The following is a 20,589-nucleotide window of genomic DNA, read 5'->3' on the forward strand; positions in this document are numbered from 1 at the left end:
CACCATTAATGCTGAAAGGTACATACAGGTTTTGGAGCAACATATGTTGCCATCCAAGCAACGCTACCATGGACGCCCCTGCTTATTTCAGCAAGACAATGCCAAGCCACCTGTTACATCAACGTGGCTTCATAGTAAAAGAGTGCGGGTACTAGACTGGCCTGCCTGTAGTCCAGACCTGTCTCCCATTGAAGCCTTATGAAGCCTAAAATACCACAACGGAGACCCCCGGACTGTTGAACAACTTAAGTTGTACATCAAGCAAGAATGGGAAAGAATTCCACCTTAGAAGCTTAAAAAATGTGTCTCCTCAGTTCCCAAACATTTACTGAGTGTTGTTAAAAGGAAAGGCCATGTAATACAGTGGTGAACATGCCCTTTCCCAACTACTTTGGCACGTGTTGCAGCCATGAAATTCTAAGTTAATTATTATTTGCAAAAAAAAATAAAGTTTATGAGTTTGAACATCAAATATGTTGTCTTTGTAGTGCATTCAAGTGTGTGTGTACTTGCGTGCGTGCGTGTCCCCTCAATGTTGAACTCGTTCCTACAACAACCGGGGAGAAAACGCTGTCCAAGTGGAGGCACGTAAATACAAAACCGTACATCCTGAAGAGATGGTCAGAGAGAGAGCAGCTTGAAAACAGTCTGTAATGCATAATCCATGCAAAATTGTTCAGACCACAAGGAAGTGTTTTAAATGTAGAAAACAAAATTCATAACATGACACATTTAAGTACGCTTTTTATAAAGAAATATTATCATACTGTTTAGTTGTCCCTGTATCTGGGTCCAACAATTGCTACAGTACAAATTCATAATAAGAACATTATAATGTGCATACCTATGCATGTCTTGGGAAAAAAATTCCATCCATCCATCCATCCATTTTCTACCGCTTGTCCCGTTCGGGGTCGCGGGGGTGCTGGAGCCTATCTCAGCTGCATTCGGGCGGAAGGCGGGGTACACCCTGGACAAGTTGCCACCTCATCGCAGGGCCAACAGAGATAGACAGACAACATTCACACTCACATTCACACACTAGGGACAATTTAGTGTTGCCAATCAACCTATCCCCAGGTGCATGTCTTTGAATTTAGTGCAAAAATATATTATTTTTGCTTAAAATATAGAGCAAAGGTAAATTATAAGCACAGTTAATGCAGCTCTGAGAAAAAACTGGGTTATTTTTTTATATAGTGTACAGTACAGTATATCCCTCAGTACAAAGCCACAATTCTCATCCTCACTGTGGCACCAACATTTCCAATTAAACCTTGGAAAAGAGGATCAAGTAAAAGGGGGCTCCTTCCTTGCAACCCCCCATGCAGTGAGACACACGATGTCTGATTTGTGGAGTCAAAATGGATGGGAATAAATCAGAAGAACCTGGCCAACATGGCTGCAAACTAATCAATGTATTACCCAAGGGAGAGCTGTGGTCCCTCACTAATGGCTCAGTGTGTAGGTATGTGTGTGTGGTGGATGAATGTGCAGCACTCAACGTCCCCTTATCCACCCCCACCATGCTTGCCTGTGTGAGTGCGTATGCGTGTGTGTTGAATTTAATTGCAAAAAACATGGGCGAGAGTTCTATGCATTTTTATAGCCAAAATTGTCTCGCCGTTGATTCGGCATCTAAACACATTGCTACATCTTGAAACTTGTGCAGTGTCCAATTTGAGAAATACAACACATATTACCTTTCTGGTGACCACGGCCCAACGTGACAAACCCAGAGGAGATGAAGTTATGAAGGTCCGCACCACCACTGCTCCGAACACTCTCCTTTCCATAGTGACCTGTTTGTACACAAAAACACAACATGCATGTCTTTATCACACATTAGTACATTTGCACTTATACCGTACATGACTTCAAACTAAATTGTGTTTACGTGTGCTTTTCTTGTTTATGCTTTGTTTTGCTGCCAGTACTCTCTGTCGAGTGCAGGGCAATTCTGGCGGCCCTGGCTTTCTGTTGGCCGTTGTCTAGTGCAGTGATTTTCAACCACTGTGCAGTGTGCCGTGATATATTGCCTGGTGTGCCGTGGGAAATTATGCAACTTCACCTAATTGGTCCAAAAAAATATTTTTTGCAAATCAATAGTCATAATAATGTGCCGTTGTCTAGTGCCTGTGCTGTGTAGAGCTTGGCAGGGTAACCATGTAATACTCCATATCAGTAGGTGGCAGCAGGTAGTTCATTGCTTTGTAGAAGTCGGAACGCGTCGAGGATGGTTTGTCGTGATCCCAATAGGCAGAGCACAGCGGGAGACAGCGTGCAGGTAAAAAGGTATGTAACGCTTAAACCAAAAATCAACAAAAGGCAAGTCCCGCTAGGAAAAGGCACTGAAGCATAGGGATGGCTATGTAAAACAAAAGTAAAACTGAACTGGCTACAAAGTCAACAAAAACAGAATGCTGGACGACAGCAAAAACTTACAGCGTGTAGAGCAAATACGGCGTCCACAAAGCACATCCCGTACATGACATGACAATCAACAATGTCCCCACAAAGAAGGATAGCGTACGCACAACTTAGATAGTCTTGATTGCGAAAACAAAGCAGAAGCGGGCAATAGCGCTCAAAGGAAGGCGTGAAGCTGCTACAGGAGAACACCAACAAAACAGGAAGGGTCACCAAAATAACAGCGCAAGACAGGAACTAAAGCAATACACAGGAAACAACAACAAACTCAAAATAAGGCACGACAACCTGGTGGAGTTTAATTTTTTAACCTTTTCTGCTGGTGGTGTGCCTCTGTATTTTTTTTATGAAAAAAATGTGCCTTGGCTCAAAAAAGGTTGAAAAACACTGGTCTAGTGAACTCCTGGTGCAGACGGCTTCTGTGATAGAGTTTCTTTCTGGCACCTCCGTACTCAGCCATGCATTCATTTGGGTGTGTTGGTGTGTGCATGTGTGTGTACTTGTACGTGTGTGCCTTTGTGTATTTGACTGATGATAGGGGAGGTCTGAGATCGGGGCATTGTTTTTAAGACCGTAAAGCACTTTGTGTTGCATTTCTTTGAGGTATGAAAAACGCTTTAAAATAAAGTTTTATTTGATTTAATTTTGAATTGAAATCTGGCTTGGGAGTGACAGGCTAGAATGGCAGGTACAGTTTTTGCAGCAAAGTCTTAAAAAAACTAGAATGTTCCTGTTGTATAGAAGATCTTGGAACATTGTGTAACGGCAAAATATTTATTTATATTTCAGTTATTTATTGTCTAACCGACAATTTAGGACTAAATGTTTGTTCAGTAGTTTCTTACCCTTCTCTGCCAGTGTCTGGGTTTTGTCCTAGGATAAGAAAATGTTATGGCCTATAAAACTTTTGGAGCCCATTTGGGATATCTTTAAACCTTCCCTCTCTCCAAGGACAGACTACTGTGATATTGTTTGATCACTAATTTACAAACCCCAAAACCAGTGAAGTTGGCAGGTTGTGTAATTCGTTAATAAAAACAGAATACAATGATTTGCAAATCCTTTTCAACTTATATTCCATCGAATAGACTGCAAAGACAAGATATTTAATGTTCGAACTGAGATACTTAATTTTTTTTGCAAATAATCATTAACTTAGAATTTAATGGCAGCAACACATTTCAAAAAAGTTGGCACAGGGGCATTTTTACCACTGTGTTACATGGCCTTTCCTTTTAACAACACCTTTTAACGCTTGCTAAACTGAGGAGACCAATTTTTGAAGCTTTTCAGGTGGAATCATTTCCCATTCTTGCTTGATGTACAGCTTAAGTTGTTCAACAGTCCAGGGTCTCTGTTGTGGTTTTTAGGCTTCATATTGCGCCACACATTTTCAATGGGAGACAGGTCTGGACTACAGGCAGGCCAGTCTAGTACCCGCACTCTTTTACTATGAAGCCACATTGATGTAACACGTGGCTTGGCATTGTCTTGCTGAAATAAGCAGGGGCGTCCATGGTAACGTTGCTTGGATGGCAACATATGTTGTTCCAAAACCTGTATGTACCTTTCAGAATTAATGGTGCCTTCACAGATGTGTAAGTTACCCATGCTTTGGGCACTAATACACCCACATACCATCACAGATGCTGGCTTTTGAACGTTGCGCCTATAACAATCCGGATGGTTCTTTTCCTCTTTGTTCCGGAGGACACGACGTCCACAGTTTTCAAAAACAATTTGAAATGTGGACTCGTCAGACCACAGAGCACTTTTACACTTTGCATCAGTCCATCTTAGATGAGCACGGGCCCAGTGAAGTTGGCGGCTTTTCTGGGTGTTGTTGATAAATGGCTTTTGCTTTGCATAGTAGAGTTTTAACTTCCACTTATAGATGTAGCGACAAACTGTAGTTACTGACAGTGGTTTTCTGAAGTGTTCCTGAGCCCATGTGGTGATATCCTTTACACACTGATGTTTGTTTTTGATGCAGTACCGCCTGAGGTATCCAAGGTCACGGGCATTCAATGTTACGTGCAGAGATTTCTCCAGATTCTCTGAACCTTTTGATGATACTACAGACTTTAGATGGTGAAATCCCTAAATTCCTTGCAATAGCTCGTTGAGACATGTTGTTTTTAAACTGTTCGACAATTTGCTCACGCATTTGATCACAAAGTGGTGACCCTCGCCCCATACTTGTTTGTGAGTGACTGAGCATTTCATGGAAGCTGCTTTTATACCCAATCATAGCACCCACCTGTCCCCAATTAGCCTATTCACCTGTGGAATTTTCCAAATAAGTGTTTGATGAGTATTCCTCAACTTTCCCAGTCTTTTTTGCCACTTGTGCCAGCTTTTTGGAAACATGTTGCAGGCATCAAATTCCAAAAAAATAACAATGTTTTCCAGTTCGAACGTTAAGTGTCTTGTCTTTGCAGTCTATTCAATTGAATATAAGTTGAAAAGGATTTGCAAATCATTATATTCTGTTTTATTTACGACTTACACAACGTGCCAACTTCACTGGTTTTGGGGTTTGTATGTTGTATTTGTCTTTTCAGTCAAATATTACTCTCCAAATGGGGTTTTTTTTGGTTGATGTTGTTAACTAACCTTCCAAATGCTTAACCACAACTTTCCTGGTTTTTGCAAATATCACAATCAGATAAGTGTGTGTCTGTCCTTCTCCCGCCACCTCCAAGGAGACAAGAGGTTTTGCCCCCAAAGCCCTCTGCTCCTCCTCTCATTCCCAAAAGTTCTAAAGTTGTGGGAAGAGTTCTCTCACTCACTCTCTCTCTCGCTCTTGCTCTTCTCCTTTCTGCAGCAGCGAAAACCCTTTTGTCTTTTGTAATATGTGGCTGTTTGAGTACTCAAACAAAAACACTTAAAATATCTTAGTTTTCTCTACACATTGAATAATTGAATGGCAAAAAGATTCCAAAACAATTGTCAAATCCTTGCATTGACATTTTAACCATGCCAGCAACTGGGGTCCGAACTTGTGATTTACATACCTAAGGCATTCCTCAAGTCAACCCTTTAAGTCCGCTCTTCTTCTTCGGTGTGGCTTACTCCAGATACAGTCAGTAGTCAACATATATACCGTATTTTTCGGAGTATAAGTCGCTCCGGCCGAAAATGCATAACAAAGAAAGAAAAAAAATATATATAAGTCGCACTGGAGTATAAGTCGCATTTTGGGGGGAAATTTATTTGATAAAACCCAACACCAAGAATAGAAATTTGAAAGGCAATTTAAAATAAATAAAGAATAGTGAACAACAGGCTGAAAAGGTGTACGTTATATGACGCATAAATAACCAACTGAGAACGTGCCTGGTATGTTAACGTAACATATTATGGTAAGAGTCTTTCAAATAACTATAACATATAGAACATGCTATACGTTTACCAAACAATCTGTCACTCCTAATCGCTAAATCCCATGAAATCTTATACGTCTAGTCTCTTACGTGAATGAGCTAAATAATATTATTTGATATTTTGCGGTAATGTGTTAATAATTTCACACATAAGTCGCTCCTGAGTATAAGTCACACCAAACTATGAAAAAAACTGTGACTTATAGTCCGAAAAATACGGTAGTTATACTACAGTAGCAGTGTTCCTCAGGGTTCCAAGTTAGGTCTTCTCTTTTTCATCATTTAGGCCAGGGGTCGGCAACCCGCGGCTCCGGAGCCGCATGCGGCTCTTTGACCACTTTGATGCGGCTCAGCTGCATACTTGCCTACCCTCCCGATTTTTCCGGGAGATTTCCGGATTTCAGTGCCTCTCCCGGGGCAAACATTCTCAGATTTTCACCCGGACAACCATATTGAGGGCGTGCTGTGATGGCCCAGCATTCAACGCTTTCTACAACCTGTACAAACAGCGTGCCGGCCCAGCCACATGTTGTATGCGGCCTCTGCTTGCACACGTAAGTGACAGCAAGGCATACTTGGTCAACAGCCATACAGGTCACACTGAGGGTGGCGATAAAAACAACTTTAACACTCTTACTAATATGCGCCACACTGTGAACCCACACCAAACAAGAATGACAAACACATTTCGGAAGAACATCCGCATCGTAACACAACATAAACACAACAGAACAAATACCCAGAATCCCATGCATCCCTAACTCTTACGGGCTACATTATACACCCCCGCTACTAACAAACCCCGCCCCCCCCCCCCCCCCCCCCTCCAACCCTGCCCTCACACATCACCCCACCCCCCACGCCCCTCCGTGCGTCGGTTGAGGTGGGCGGTGTTTGGCGGTAGCGTGACCTAGACAAAATCAATATAATTTGGAGTGCACTGCAAAAACTGAAATCTAAGTAAGATGAAATATCTCAAATAAGGGTGATATTTGCTTATTTTCCGTCTGACAAGATCATTCTTCTCACTAAGCATATTTTATGTTAGAGTGTTTTACTGGTTTTAAGTGTTTTGGTCCTAAATGATCTCAGTAAGATATTACAGCTTGTTGCTGAGATTTGATGACCAACTGTATATTGAGTAAAACATGCTTGAAACTAGAATATCAAGTGTTGCAAACCTGTGTCACCAACATTTACACGTATAAAACTACTTTTTCTAAGTAATAATTTCTTATTTCAAACATGAAATAAAAATCATGACTTTGACACAATTGTGTCTCATAATTGATTCAAAACAATTTTGAATAGAAATAGTTCATGCACATTCAGATACAATCTTCAAAATTACAATAAAAAAAATTGGCCGGGGGCCGGGTTGTAAATATACATATATATATATATATATATATATATATATATATATATATATATATATATATATATATATATATATATATCCTATATTCCTTGCTCACTAATTGACTGAAAGAGCACGCACTTGGCGCGATGATGTCATGTTATCAATGGGAAAATGCATTTCTAGACAATATGATTTGCCTGAGCGTTGCCATTTTGCCTTTCCATTAAGAAAAATAAACTCGTTTTTAGTGTAAGTTTGAAGAAATGTAATGCCGAGCGCATATCATTATGTCAAGATAATGGCACTAGAATTTACTTAATTTAAGAATATTTTTCAACATATTGAGAAAAAAGGTCTCATATTTGTTTTTGCTATCAAGAAAAATGCACTTGTTATTAGTGAGAATATACTTATTTTAAGGTATTTTGGGGTTCATTGAGGTTAGCTAATTTGACTTGTTTTGGAAAGTCTTGACAAGCCAAATGTTCTTGTTCTAATGGCAGATAATTTTGCTACGTTCAAGTAAAATACCCCTCATTTTTGTATTTTTTTTTCCTTGTTTTTGAACACTGACTTTTTGCAGTGTGGAGGCCCCTTTTTTGAGCGCAAGTCACCTCACCTGTTCCTGATTGGTAATCAGGAGACACACCTGTTCCTGGTTGTCAATCCGTAAGCTTCGAATGCCTGTGTTGTCTACTGGAAGTTGCTAGATCCTTGCTTGTGTTTTGTGCTTTCTGTATTTTTTGTGCTACCATGTTTCTGCTTTCGCATGTCCTTTGCTTTTTATCCGTGGTCTTCTGCCTTGACCATGCTGATGTTTCCTCTTTTTGTCACCATTAAAATATACCTTCACCTGCACATCACATACCGTCTCTGCATCCTTTGGCCACGCCTTATGTGCAAACCTGCTACAGTGTGACAGTATAACTTTGTTGTACACTGAAATATTATTATAAATAGTTTACAGATTTTCTCTGTAGCTCTGTCGTTTTTTGGTTTTTTGGTAAGTAGCTGTGTGTATCTTTCAAATGAATGCAGGATCCTGCATTCTTGGATCAAAAACATACCCGAGCTGTTACACATGCACTATGTTCCTCATAAATTATAATTACTAAAACTTCTAACAGCAGAAACAAAGCACACAAATCTACCGTATAGATTTTATGAAGCATGATTTGATTGTGCAGTATTTTTAGGCAGTGAATGTCAACCAATGATCCGGTGAGGGTTGGACTCCGCCAAGGCTGCCCTTTGTCACCGATTCTGTTCATAACTTTTATGGACAGAATTTCTAGGCACAGTCAAGGCGTTGAGGGGATCCGGTTTGGTGGCTGCAGGATTAGGTCTCTGCTTTTTGCAGATGATGTGGTCCTGATGGCTTCATCTGGCCAGGATCTTCAGCTCTCACTGGATCGGTTCGCAGCTGAGTGTGAAGCGACTGGGATGAGAATCAGCACCTCCAAGTCCGAGTCCATGGTTCTCGCCCGGAAAAGGGTGGAGTGCCATTTTCGGGTTGGGGAGGAGATCTTGCCCCAAGTGGAGGAGTTCAAGTACTTCGGAGTCTTGTTCACGAGTGAGGGAAGAGTGGATCGTGAGATCGACAGGCGGATCGGTGCGGCGTCTTCAGTAATGTGGGCGCTGGATCGATCCGTTGTCGTGAAGAAGGAGCTGTGCCGGAAGGCAAAGATCTCAATTTACCGGTCAATCTACGTTCCCATCCTCACCTATGGTCATGAGCTTTGGGTCATGACCAAAAGGACAAGATCACGGGTACAAGCGGCCGAAATGAGTTTCCTCCGCCGGGTGGCGGGGCTCTCCCTTAGAGATAGGGTGAGAAGCTCTGTCATCCGGGGGGAGCTCAAAGTAAAGCCACTGCTCCTCCACATCGAGAGGAGCCAGATGAGGTGGTTCGGGCATCTGGTCAGGATGCCACCCGAGCGCCTCCCTAGGGAGGTGTTTAGGGCACGTCCGACCGGTAGGAGGCCACGGGGAAGACCCAGGACACGTTGGTAGGGCACGTCCGACCGGTAGGAGGCCACGGGGAAGACCCAGGACACGTTGGGAAGACTATGTCTCCCGGCTGGCCTGGGAACACCTAGGGATCCCCCGGGAGGAGCTGGACGAAGTGGCTGGGGAAAGGGAAGTCTGGGCTTCCCTGCTTAGGCTGCTGCCCCCGCGACCCGACCTCGGATAAGCGGAAGAAGATGGATGGATGGACGGATGGATGTCAACCACCCACATACCAGCACACTTTGAACCCCATGCTTCCTACCACCATTTTGATGTCATGGCTTACATTAGGTCTTGATAACAATACAGTACTTCATGTGATGTTTCTTTCACAATATTGTCATCCGCCTTTGTCACTTAAGTCATTGGTAGGCTTCTCCCTGGCCCGCTGCCACGTTCTTGAATGTGAAAGACACTTCACAAGGAATGCCCCTAACCCCCTGTCCACGTTCTCATCTTATTAAGGTGAGGCCGTGTGGTGAGCCTGCGGGCAAAAGGCGACGCACCATGAATCTAATGTCCTTGCTTCAAAGGAGATTTTCACCTCAACAATGTGCCATAAAATTGTGCATGCGGCGGATGAAGTGGGTGCTCTGTGGTTTATGATAATGCTTTTAATCAGAATTCCACACCGGACACCCATAGCCCTTACATTTGAGGGAGGAAAAATGTGTCATGATATCATTTTTTTCATACACCCTGCTGTCGGGGGAAGCTATAGTTTACCCAACTCTAAGGTCGATTAGGCTTCAATGCAGCAAGGAAAAACCCCTCATTGTGTATGACAAAAAACTTCAATAATGGACACAGCCATAAATAAATTGTGTTTGTATCTAACTCATTGTTGTGGTCTGGTTAATTCTAGGTAACTAAAGTAACACACACATACTCATTGGCACATTAATATGTTGCAAGCTCGTATGCTAGGTTTGCTCTCTGAGTGACTTGTGAAGACTGCAGTATCTTAGCTTGGATTATGTTGTTTGTACAATATTACGTAACTTAGGAGAACACCTGAATATGTGTCCTTAAGTCTGTGTTGGACGATGAAAGGAGCTTCTAGATAATTGACATGAATTTGTTTAGATACGGCTATGTTGATTTACTGTATATGCCATCTCCTCCAACTATGACGTGCTGCTATTCATCCGACCTGCATCAGATAATTCTTATACAGATCAGTCTTGACTGTGCTTGGCAGGAGCAGGTAAGTTATCAGGTATGTTCTCGTAATATGGAAGAGATGCTCTATAGCATGGGTGTCAAACTCTTGGCCCGTGAGGCGATATCAAATTAACACTAGAGCTGGCCCGCCGATCATATACAGCGGCGCTGCCTTGGTACACCACTAATTCTCATACTTGCCAAACCTCCCGGGAGACACCCAAATTTCGGTGCCCTTCCCGAGAATTATAACGTACCCTTTACGTTCAGTCCAACAAGTGCTGACCCATATACATAATATGTGCAGCTTTGGCACGCACACAGAAGTGAATGCAATGCATACTTAAACTTCAGCGATACAGGTTACACAGAGGGTGCCAGTATAAAAAAAACGTTAACATTGTTAGAAATATACACCACACTGTGAACCCACACCAAACAAGAATGACAAACACATTTTGGGAGAACATCCGTACAGTAACAACATAAACACAACAGAACAAATACCCAGAACCCTCTGCTGCACTAACTCTTCCGGGACTCTACAAGGTGTGTGTGTGTGGGGGGGCGCGGCGGGGTGGAGGTAGCGGGGGTGTATATTGTAGCGTCCCGGTGTTGTGCCGGATAATGCACCCCCGGCGTAGAATGCACCCCCTGTGTTATATAAACTAAAGCCCACACTTAAAGTTTCCACATGCAAGATTGAATCTATTTGAAAAAGTTATTTAATAAGAAGCCAAACGTGAAAAAACAATAATGTTTGTGTTGGAGGAGTTGTGAATGAATGAAATATGAAATCCGTGCTGCAGTCCCCAGGTGTACCTAATGTTGTGGCCCAGCAGCGACTGCAGCACGGATTTCATATTTCATTCATTCACAACTGCTCCAACACGAACATTATTGTTTTTGCACTTTTGGCTTCTTATTAAATAACTTTTTCAAATAGATTCAATCTTGCATGTGGAAACTTTAAGTGTGGGCTTTAGTTTATATAACACTCCCGTCAGGGGGTGCATTCTACGCCGGGGTGCATTATCCGGCACAACACCTGAAGAGTTAGTACTGCAAAGAGTTTTGGGTATTTGTTCTGTTGTGTTTATGTTGTGTTACTGTGCGGATGTTCCCCCAAAATGTGTTTGTCATTCTTGTTTGGTGTGGATTCACAGTGTGGTGTATACTTCTAACAATGTTAAAGTTGCTTAAACGGCCACTCTCAGTGTAAACTGTATCGCTGAAGATCAAGTATGCATTGCATTCACTTGTGTGTGCATACAGGAGCCGCTCATATCTTGAGACTGGGCGGGCACGTTGTTAGAAGGGATGAAAAGCGGACGTGACGTCAGCTCGTAGAGGACGCTAAAAGCAGTGCCTGTTAGGCACGCCCCCAAGACTGTGGAATACAAGAAATAATGACACCTTCGTTTGATAATGAAGGTTGCCTCAGCTCAAAGCCTGAGCCCCGACATTAATGAACTAGCATCCAAGAAAAGATGGCAGGTATTTGGCTTGGGCACATCAGATTAGATCAGTGTGTTGCAAACTGAGCAGGTTTATTCATTGTTATTTTATTTTCTAATTTATTAGCCTGTGGAAAAAGTTAATGTTGATATTCACCTCAGAAGGCTGCAAATAGAAAAGAGGCATTAAATGTTTATTTAAATTGTATTTGATATGCCATTGCCAAACCTTAACAAATACTTAGGCCTACCACACTACTGTATTTTAATGTTGGTCATTATGGAGGTACTTGGACAGCCAAGTGTTTTCTGAGTTGGTACCTGGTTAAGAAAGTTTGAGAACCACAATTTATAAAATAGTACAATAGATCAACGCCTAGTCTCAAATTGTCATTGATACCAATTTGCAACTAGGAGTTCATCTATTGTATTTATTTATTTTTTAAACTAACTACTCTTATTTTATTATCATGTTTACATGACAACATGTCATGTCTGTCGACATGGCCATTTTCATAAGAGGAGCTATCCCATTAACTGGCACGTCTTTCACTTTTTGGATTATTGTGAAGTCTATTGGTTTCTGTTATGAAGGTTTGCTAAATCTAACTGTGGAAGAGCGATTGCAATCACGGTTGGCTACGCAGCGTCCATATGTGCGCATGTTTGTGTTGTGTTGTTTCGTCAGCCAAATCCAACGAGTGCTGAGGTAGGTATACTTTTCATGAATTACTGATTTTGTAGCACATCTGAATTGACTTGGAGCGGAATACATCATGTTGAAGAAGCTGTGAGCTTTGCGTTCACATGCTTCCCACACTGAAGCCCACCGCTCTAGTGTCTTCCAATGAAACTAATGCAGTAAGTGCTGCACCTGCACACTCAGCGGTCCAAAGGTCCAGTTGTATAATAAAAGCCAATAATGAGATTGAGGAAGGGAAATACATTGGTGGAGGCCTTGCTGAGGCTTAACACAGGTACACTCAAGAGGAAGCTTCTATTAAAAATGTTGATGTGGTCAGCATAGAAATGTTTTTAACATGTGAGTGGATTGAGAGTTGATGATGTCACAAACTTAAGCTGCACACAGTATAATTGCAGTGCGGGTGTAGCCAAGGGGGAGGTGTTTAAGAGCCTGTAATTACCTCTCACTGAAGAGGCGTTATTCTCACCCATGTCTGTTGTAATGTCCGATACGCCATTAAATAAAAACCTCTACATTACATGAAACGTTGTCAAGAGGTATAACACAGTCCACGGGCCATGCAATTATAACCCCAAAGGAAGAACTATTAAATGTGGCAAATGATTCCTCATGATGTGTGTGTTGACCTGACTTCTGCTTCTGATGTGCCACGCCTTCCTTGTTACTCCCTTTTTTTAACCATTTTTGCTTTATGGTCTTAAAAGGGAACTGCAGTTATTTTGGAACTTGGCCTATTGTTCACAATCATTATAAAAGACAATGGGAGCTCCACTATTACACCCATAAAATCAGATAAATAATCATTCAAAAACAAAACAATACACCATTTACATTTCTTGACTTGAATATTAACCAAGTATTAGTGAAATTGTTACTATAAGCCATGGGTGTCAAAATTTGGCCCGCCGTGTAATTTCACTTGGCTCTTGGGGCTATATCAAATTAACACTAGAGCTGGCCCGCCGATTATATTCAGCAGCGGTGCCGCGGTAACACCGCATTCAACGCTAATTCTCATATTTGCCATCTTCCTGGGAGACTCAAATTTCAGTGCCCCTCCCAATAATCGTCACGTCCGCTTTTCACCCAGTCCAGCGAATGCTAGCCCAGTCACATACTATGTGTGGCTTCAGCATGCACAGTGTGTGCAACGCATACTTGGCCAACAGCGATACAGGTTACACTGACGGTGCCCGTATAAATAACTTTAACACTGTTAGAAATATGCGCCACACTGTGAATCCACACCAAACAAGAATGACAAACACATTTTGGGAGAACATCCGCACAGTAACACAACATAAACACAACAAAACAAATACCCAGAATCCCATGCAGCCTTAACTCTTCCGAGCTGCAATATACACCCCCGCTACCACCAAACCCCGCCCCCCTCAACCGACGCGCACAAAAGTTAATCCTGCAAAACTCACTTAGTCTTGATAAACTGCAGCTTTCATTCACACTTAATTATATCCACAGTTGCAAAACAGCGTTTTAGTTTTTGCCAACCACTCATGTCTCTCCTTCTGCCTATGGGCTCCTCATGCAACTACTGATAATATTAATGCAAATTAAATGAGATCGCTATATCGCCATTGTGGGATAAATACAAGTCTGTCTAGTATATGTGACGGCAGAAGTGGTGCAACAGCGCCTGTTACTGGTTAAACTGTGGTATATATATCGAAGGAAATGCTCACAATTGTTAAAGCTTTTTGAAAGATCCATCCATCCATTTTCGACCGCTTGTCCCTTACGGGGTCGCGGGGGGTTCTGGGGCCTATCACCGCTGCATTTGAGCAATAGGCGGGGTACACCCTGGACAAGTCGCCACCTCATCACAGGGCCAACACAGATAGACAGACAACATTCACACTCACATTCACACACTAGGGACCATTTACCGTATTTTTCGGACTACAAGTCACAGTTTTTTTCATAGTTTGGCCGGGCTCCAGTGCGACTTATATATGTTTTTTTTTTCTTTTTTATTATGCATTTTCGGCAGGTGCGACTTATACTCCGGTGCAACTTATACTCCGAAAAATACGGTAGTCTTGTTGATATTCCCGTAAATTACGGGTAATGTGCACTACATGTTACAGGACACTGCAATAAAGACTATAATCCACTTGATTTGTAGTGATGTTGACACATCAAAATATCATACACATAAATGATAAATAAATAAATGGGTTATACTTGTATAGCGCTTTTCTACCTTCAAGGTACTCAAAGCGCTTTGACAGTATTTCTACATTCACCCATTCACTCACACATTCACACACTGATGGCGGGAGCTGCCATGCAAGGCGCTAACCAGCAGCCATCAGGAGCAAGGGGTGAAGTGTCTTGCCCAAGGACACATATTGTGGACATGTACAATATATAAAAGTGAATTATCTGGACAAAATAAAAACTAAATGCAAAACAAACCAAACAATAGTACAACATTACAATAATTTTTAGCAGTGCAACATTACATAAAAATAACTGGCTATTACATAGAGGACAACAGGCTCTCATTGATGCAAATTCAGTTTTCAATGATTAAGGCCTGACTGGCCAACATCAATGGTCCCCAATGACCAGTGAGTTAGTGTTACTAAATCATCGTTCGTAGTTCTTTCCCTCAGTATCTGTAATTCAGTGAGTTGTCGTCAAGCACCTACAACAGCACACGCCAAACTGTGAGACGAGTGATTCAGCTCGGGCAAAAGGTGGAAAAAAATAGTTGATTTGAGGTCAGAAACATATTTGTTGTTATTTATTTCGGGCTAACACATTTATAAAAATACAGTTAGACTAACAGGGTAATAAATAATTACATGTCACATGGTTTAATCTCTTAATTGGCTAGCGTGGCAGGGGCGAGTCATTGACCGAGTTAATGGAGGCAACAACCCATGAGCGCTGATTCAGTAAAAACTTGCGGGTTTTGAAAGAATCGTTCATGACTCGCACATCACTAGCTCAAATGTTCTAAGCATATTCATTACCACTAATATGTATGATTATTAGGCGTGTAACGGTACACAAACATTTCGGTTCGGTACATACCTCGGTTTAGAGGTCACAGTTCGGTTCATTTTCGGTACAGTAAGAAAACAACAAAATATGCATTTTTTGGTTATTTATTTACCAAATTTGCAAAATCTTCGACCAAAAATATTTTTCTTAGTGGAATATTTGATGTGAAGTAATCGGAACCTTGGATAGGTCAATAATTCATAATAAGATTGATTTTGATTCAATATTATGTTTTGAGCAATGACAGTTTGAAATAAATAAAAAAACAGCTTTGTTTTATTAGTCAACATTGCAACTTTTTCTAAATTACATTTGACCTTTTAGCTTTTTTATATCACTTTTGTTATGTTTTTGTTTATTTTAATAGTATTTTTAGAATGTGTCTTGGGCCTTTAAACATTAGCTGTGGGCCGCAAATGGCCTCCGGGGCACACTTTTGACACCCCTACTATAGATAATAAAAAATTAAATCTGATAAATCTATGGATAAAAAGTGTTTATCATAACTCTCTCGCTCGCGCTCTCTCTGTCTCTCCCCCTCCCTCACAAATGCTGCTGCGCGCACAATTTGTTTTGTTTTTAACCTTCTTAACTCTGAACGTACATTGTTAATACACGCAACTATAGCTCGGGGTGCCGGACATTTGGGGCGTTTGGGGGGAACCGCCTGGGCGACCCCGCGGGGGCGGGCATGTCCAGTGGGGGGAGGACGTGCGGTCAGGACCTAGCTTGGTTTCGCCGGACATGTCCTCTTTTGCTGGCATGCTGGCGGCTAATTTTCCGAGTGATGGTTTATCAAGGAGCTTTTCATATTTCCCGCAGTGTGCAGAGTCCGCACTCTGACTGGACGCTTTCCCACCGTGGCCATGCACTGCGACCCGCTCTGTGTCGCCTCGGAAACGCTCGAGACTAAGGTCACGCTTTAGTGTGCAGACCCCCCGCCAAAGAGGTTATGTTTTCACTAGGGTTTGCTTGTGTTTTTGTTAGATACATAAATCAAAATGTGGTGGATGGACTTTAATGAAATGTACAGGAAATGTCCATAAAAAAACATTTCCTCTTATCTACAAACCCCGTTTCCATATGAGTTGGGAAATTGTGTTAGATGTAAATATAAACGGAATACAATGATTTGCAAATCCTTTTCAACCCATATTCAGTTGAATATGCTACAAAGACAACATATTTGATGTTCAAACTGATAAACATTTTTTGTTTTTGCAAATAATCATTAACTTTAGAATTTGATGCCATTAACACGTGACAAAGAAGTTGGGAAAGGTGGCAATAAATACTGATAAAGTTGAGGAATGCTCATCAAACACTTATTTGGAACATCCCACAGGTGAACAGGCAAATTGGGAACAGGTGGGTGCCATGATTGGGTATAAAAGTAGATTCCATGAAATGCTCAGTCATTCACAAACAAGGATGGGGCGAGGGTCACCACTTTGTCAACAAATGCGTGATCAAATTGTTGAACAGTTTAAGAAAAACCTTTCTCTACCAGCTATTGCAAGGAATTTAGGGATTTCACCATCTATGGTCCGTAATATCATCAAAGAGTTCAGAGAATCTGGAGAAATCACTGCACGTAAGCAGCAAAGCCTGTGACCTTCGATCCCTCAGGCTGTACTGCATCAACAAGCGACATCAGTGTGTAAAGGATATCACCACATGGGCTCAGGAACACTTCAGAAACCCACTGTCAGTAACTACAGCTGGTCGCTACATCTGTAAGTGCAAGTTAAAACTCTCCTATGCAAGGCAGAAACAATTTATCAACAACACCCAGAAACGCCGTCGGCTTCGCTGGGCCTGAGCTCATCTAAGATGGACTGATACAAAGTGGAAAATGTTCTGTGGTCTGACGAGTCCACATTTCAAATTGTTTTTAGAAACTGTGGACGTCGTGTCCTGCGGACCAAAGAGGAAAAGAACCATTCGGATTGTTATAGGCGCAAAGTTGAAAAGCCAGCATCTGTGATGGTATGGGGTGTATTAGTGCCCAAGACATGGGTAACTTACACATCTGTGAAGGCGCCATTAATGCTGAAAGGTACATACAGGTTTTGGAGCAACATATGTTGCCTTCCAAGCAACGTTACCATGGACGCCTCTGCTTATTTCAGCAAGACAATGCCAAGCCACGTGTTACATCAACGTGGCTTCATAGTAAAAGAGTGCAGGTACTAGAGTGGCCTGCCTGTAGTCCAGACCTGTCTCCCATTGAAAATGTGTGGCGCATTATGAAGCCTAAAATACCACAACGGAGACCCCGGAATGTTGAACAACTTAAGCTGTACATCAAGCAAGAATGGGAAAGAATTCCACCTGAGAAGCTTAAAAAATGTGTATCCTCAGTTCCCAAACGTTTACTGAGTGTTGTTAAAAGAAAAGGCCATGTAACACAGTGGTGAACATGCCCTTTCCCAACTACTTTGGCACGTGTTGCAGCCATGAAATTCTAAGTTAATTATTATTTGCAAAAAAAAAATAAAGTTTATGAGTTTGAACATCAAATATGTTGTCTTTGTAGTGCATTCAATTGAATATGGGTTGAAAAGGATTTGCAAATCATTGTATTCCGTTTATATTTACATCTAACACAATTTCCCAACTCATATGGAAACGGGGTTTGTACTCCGATCACACTTCTCCAGCATGCTTTCTTCTTTTCTGCCCTTAACTGCGTTCCACGCCCCCACCTTCTGGTCCTGTGCAGCGCAGAAGATTATGGGAGATGTAGGTTTTTTTTTTAAACTGGCCAATGCAAAAGCGCCAGAAAAAAACTACACTCACTAAGTTTTCGTTTCACACTGTCAGACGTGACAGCATTATTGTAATGATTTTGATACCGCAATGCCACAGTATCTACACAACTGTTACACCCCTACTCATTATTATTATTATTATTTTGATTATGTTTGCCAGGTTATGCAATCAGTGCAAACAGTTAGCAAATTAAATCAGTTATTTGTACTTTCAGGTGATGTTGTAAATGGGATAAGGAACAAGTCATTACATGTTGGGGATGATCTGGATATTTTTCTACTAAATTACTTATATTAAATTATTTACATTACAAGGCTGAACTTCTGTGTGTGTATGCTGTCAGCATTGGCCCCGCCTCTACCCTCAACTATCAAGAGAGTGGATGACTGACAGCCTGTTTGGAAGCAACATACGAACAAAACAAACATGTATGGACATGGCAATTTTATTCATCCTGTTCATCTGTTAGCAACATTGCTGAAAAAACAATGGGCGGATTTTGTTTTAACTTACAGGAAATGTCAAAAATTTGATAAGGAAAAAGTGATTAGATTTTGAGGGTGATCGAATAACCATATGGATTCAAGATTGTTTTTAAATAATTATTTACTACTTGGAGAGTCTGGCAGAGGTTTGCAATTTCCGAGTCTTTTTGTAGTTATTATTATTATTGTTAGTAGTAGTAGTAGTAGTAATAGTTGTAGTAACAGTAATAGTTATTGACTTGTTTCTGCCGCTTGTCGTCTTTGGTTTTTAACTTTGTTCTTGACAAACTTGCAATATGTTTGCACTAGTTTTGAGTATTTTGTATTTCTTTAACCGTTTTCTGTACAACATGCGTGACTGTTTTTTTTTTTTTTTATTAATCAGGATTTCACATTATACTCTGATCATTGGACATTGTGTCTAACTCTAGCCATACACAATTCTTTTATTGTACAAATGAAGGCCTACCCTTGAATGGAATTTATTGTTGTCAAAATAACATCATTGGCTTCAATGTGAGGAAATAAGTTTGTCATTTTGTCAACTTTGTCTTATAAAAAAGCATTGTTGTCATTCTGTAAGAAAAACTTTGTGTTTGCCTTCTTTTTCGCTATATGGAACTATTTCTGTTTTTTTGGTAATTGCTGAGTAAAATGAGCCTTGTTATTTTCAGTGTCTGCAAACTATGTATTACATTTCTTTGTATATGAGTAAATAAAGCAAGTCAGAGGAAAAAAGGAGTAAATCATTGCCTGTGAATTGTGGTAAATTAATCATAAGAGAGAGTGCATTACTTAGAGAAGCGATTATTGTTTATTTTAACTGAGGGCATAGTCCTGTAAACGTGACTGCTCCTCATTTCCAAAGACTGCTTGTTGTGGCTGCAGGGTGCGTTGTGTTTACACTCACATCTAAAAGGGTCCCCCAAAGATGTAGCATGGATACCAATAGAAAGAAAAAATGCAGTGCTCAAAGCATTATATTATGCTGTCTGCACAGTTTTTGCTTCTGGCACAGGTTTTTAAAAACATTATATCGTTCCAAACACACAACATTTTGTAGTGCACCAAAAATACAAGGTCATCACACAAGGACCGCAGTGTGAAAGTAAGGCACCGTATGTTTAAAACAGACTTAAACAGGTATTATGCTTTATTTTTTCTAGAAAAGAACAACAGTAACGGTATGAGCAGTGTGAATGATTCCCGGGATTAGATTTTCTTAGTAAACTAAAGTTACTTTTTGGTAGAAGTCAACATTAAGAGTTCCAGCTTGTATCCCCATTCCCCATCTTTACTGAACAACGGCCACACTGCTTTTGTGTTTATTTATGTACAGTATTTTACAAGGAAAGGCCAGGTGTTCCCAAGCAGGAACATTTTACAACACAAGAGAGATTTCAAACTCTGGCTTGTCTTTGGCACCAGAGTTCACTGTCATTCACTGTATTTGTTCAAAGAGGAGACGAGCAGTGTTAGGAATAATGCCTTTGCAGGATAACGGCTGTAGTAATTATGATTGTTTTCTAATAAACGGTCACCGTATTTTTCGGACTATAAGTCGCAGTTTTTTTCATAGTTTGGCCGGGGGTGCGACTTATACTCAGGAGCGACTTATGTGTGAAATTATTAACACATTACCTTAAAATATCAAATAATATTATTTAGCTCATTCACGTAAGAGACTAGACGTATAAGATTTCATGGGATTTATTGATTAGGAGTGACAGATTGTTTGGTAAACGTATAGCATGTTCTATATGTTATAGTTATTTGAATG

At 41.0% G+C, this 20,589-nt stretch overlaps 1 protein-coding gene across 5 annotated transcripts in view; it reads right to left on the reverse strand.

The window, feature by feature from the left end:
- shisa6 (shisa family member 6) overlaps positions 1-20,589 on the reverse strand; it is a 218,758-nt gene that overhangs the window by 170,433 nt on the left and 27,736 nt on the right. For all 5 annotated transcript variants that reach the window (XM_072914099.1, XM_061967050.2, XM_061967048.2 and 2 more), the window contains exon 4: positions 1,704-1,802. In XM_072914099.1, the coding sequence (XP_072770200.1) occupies positions 1,704-1,802 (99 nt within the window). The remainder of the gene's footprint in view (positions 1-1,703; positions 1,803-20,589) is intronic.

This window comes from Nerophis lumbriciformis, linkage group LG11, assembly GCF_033978685.3.
Source record: "Nerophis lumbriciformis linkage group LG11, RoL_Nlum_v2.1, whole genome shotgun sequence".
Taxonomy (NCBI): Eukaryota; Metazoa; Chordata; class Actinopteri; order Syngnathiformes; family Syngnathidae; genus Nerophis; species Nerophis lumbriciformis.